A 1,645-nucleotide genomic window follows, 5' to 3' on the forward strand; every position below is an offset into this window, starting at 1 on the left:
CTTTTACCTGTAGTTGGTAATGCTACAGAACATTTAACAGCTGTTACTGTCGCAATGAAAAATAAAGTTGATTTAACTATGGGAGTAGCTGTTGGGTCTTCTGCACAAATAGCTCTATTTGTTGTACCTGTAACGGTATTATTTGGATGGATATTAAACAAACCCATGACTCTAGCCTTTTCCCCACTTTCTACTGTTATTCTAGTCATATCCGTTATTGTCACTATGGCTATTGTACAAGATGGAGAAAGCAATTGGTTAGAAGGCGTTTTATTAATTTCAGCTTATCTTATTGTTGGTGTTGTTTTCTGGTTTGATACATCATAATTTTTTTTTTTTTTTATATATTCTAATCACCACCTTATAAAAAGATAAAATATATACACACACATAAATATATACAAATGTATATATATATATATATATATATATATATATATATTATTTATCACCTTATACCCATTTATTTATGTAAATATAAATAGTTGTTTTTAATATTATATAAATAATATTTTTTATATACTTTATTTATTCCTTATTCTTTCTATTTTTATTTATATTTTTATTTATATTTATATTTTTATATTATTTATTTTATTTTTTTTTTTTTGTTACTTATACATATATATTATTTATGAATTTTTTGTATTCATATAATGAGATTTACTAAATAGCATCGTGTAATTTTTAATATTACATTGTTTCTTTCAAAAACACACCCACATATATATATATATAATTATATTTTTAATTCACAAAACTTTATAAAAAATTATAGACTATATGTTATTTTTTAGTTCAAATTGTTAATAATACATATGAATATTAAAATATTATTATTTTAATATATGTTACATAAATATATACATATATATGTACATATATATATATAAGAAAATGTTATTGTCTTGATTTCATTCCAAGAATTATAATCAAAATAAAATAAAATCGAATAAAGTCTATACAGAATTCACTTTATAAGTGAAAAACAATAAACAATTTATATATATCCTTTTATGATTAATTTATTATATATTTTTTTTTTTTTTTTTAACGGCTCGTTAATATGGAAACATAAAAAATATTATATAATAAAAATATGCACGTATCTATCAATATCAATATTAATATGTATATATTTATTTATTTATTTGTTGTGGAAAATAAAAAAAAAATGAAATAGAAAAATAATTTCTTACACACATTTAAAAATTTTTTTTTTAAATCATTTAATCTTTTCAACCTTTACCAACTTTGAATTAAAATAATAATTGGTACCTTTTTTTTTCTTTTTTTTTTTCTTAGATAAGCTTCTGAAATGATACTCTTTTAAAATTATCCACAAGGAACATCTAATGTCTGTTGGAATAAATGCCATCTAAGGAAAAAAATAAAAAAAAAGAACAATAAATAATAAACAATGAACAATAAATAATAAACAAGGAACAATAAATAATAAACAATGAACAATAAATAATTTGAATTTATATATATATATATATATATATATATATATATATATTTTTTTTTTTTTTTTTTTTTTTTTTTTTTTTTTTTTTTTTTTACGTTTTTTTAGGTTTTTTTATTTTTTTTTATTCTTCTTCTTTTTGTTATGAAAAAAATAATATAAATAATAAAATACTTA

General features: G+C 18.1%; 2 protein-coding genes across 2 annotated transcripts in view; one reads left to right on the forward strand and one right to left on the reverse strand.

The window, feature by feature from the left end:
- The window catches only part of PRSY57_0602100 (cation/H+ antiporter), a gene marked incomplete at both ends in the record, with an annotated part of 1,326 nt that extends 999 nt beyond the window's left edge, over window positions 1–327 (forward strand). The window contains one exon of the mRNA XM_012906397.1: window positions 1–327. This exon is cut by the window's left edge and continues 999 nt beyond it. Coding sequence (XP_012761851.1) covers window positions 1–327 — 327 coding nt within the window.
- Window positions 328–1,225: 898 nt separating this feature from the next.
- The window catches only part of PRSY57_0602200 (hypothetical protein), a gene marked incomplete at both ends in the record, with an annotated part of 7,699 nt that continues 7,279 nt past the window's right edge, over window positions 1,226–1,645 (reverse strand). The window contains one exon of the mRNA XM_012906398.2: window positions 1,226–1,378. Coding sequence (XP_012761852.2) covers window positions 1,226–1,378 — 153 coding nt within the window. The remainder of the gene's footprint in view (window positions 1,379–1,645) is intronic.

This window comes from Plasmodium reichenowi, chromosome 6 (genome assembly GCF_001601855.1).
Source record: "Plasmodium reichenowi strain SY57 chromosome 6, whole genome shotgun sequence".
Classification (NCBI taxonomy): Eukaryota; Apicomplexa; class Aconoidasida; order Haemosporida; family Plasmodiidae; genus Plasmodium; species Plasmodium reichenowi.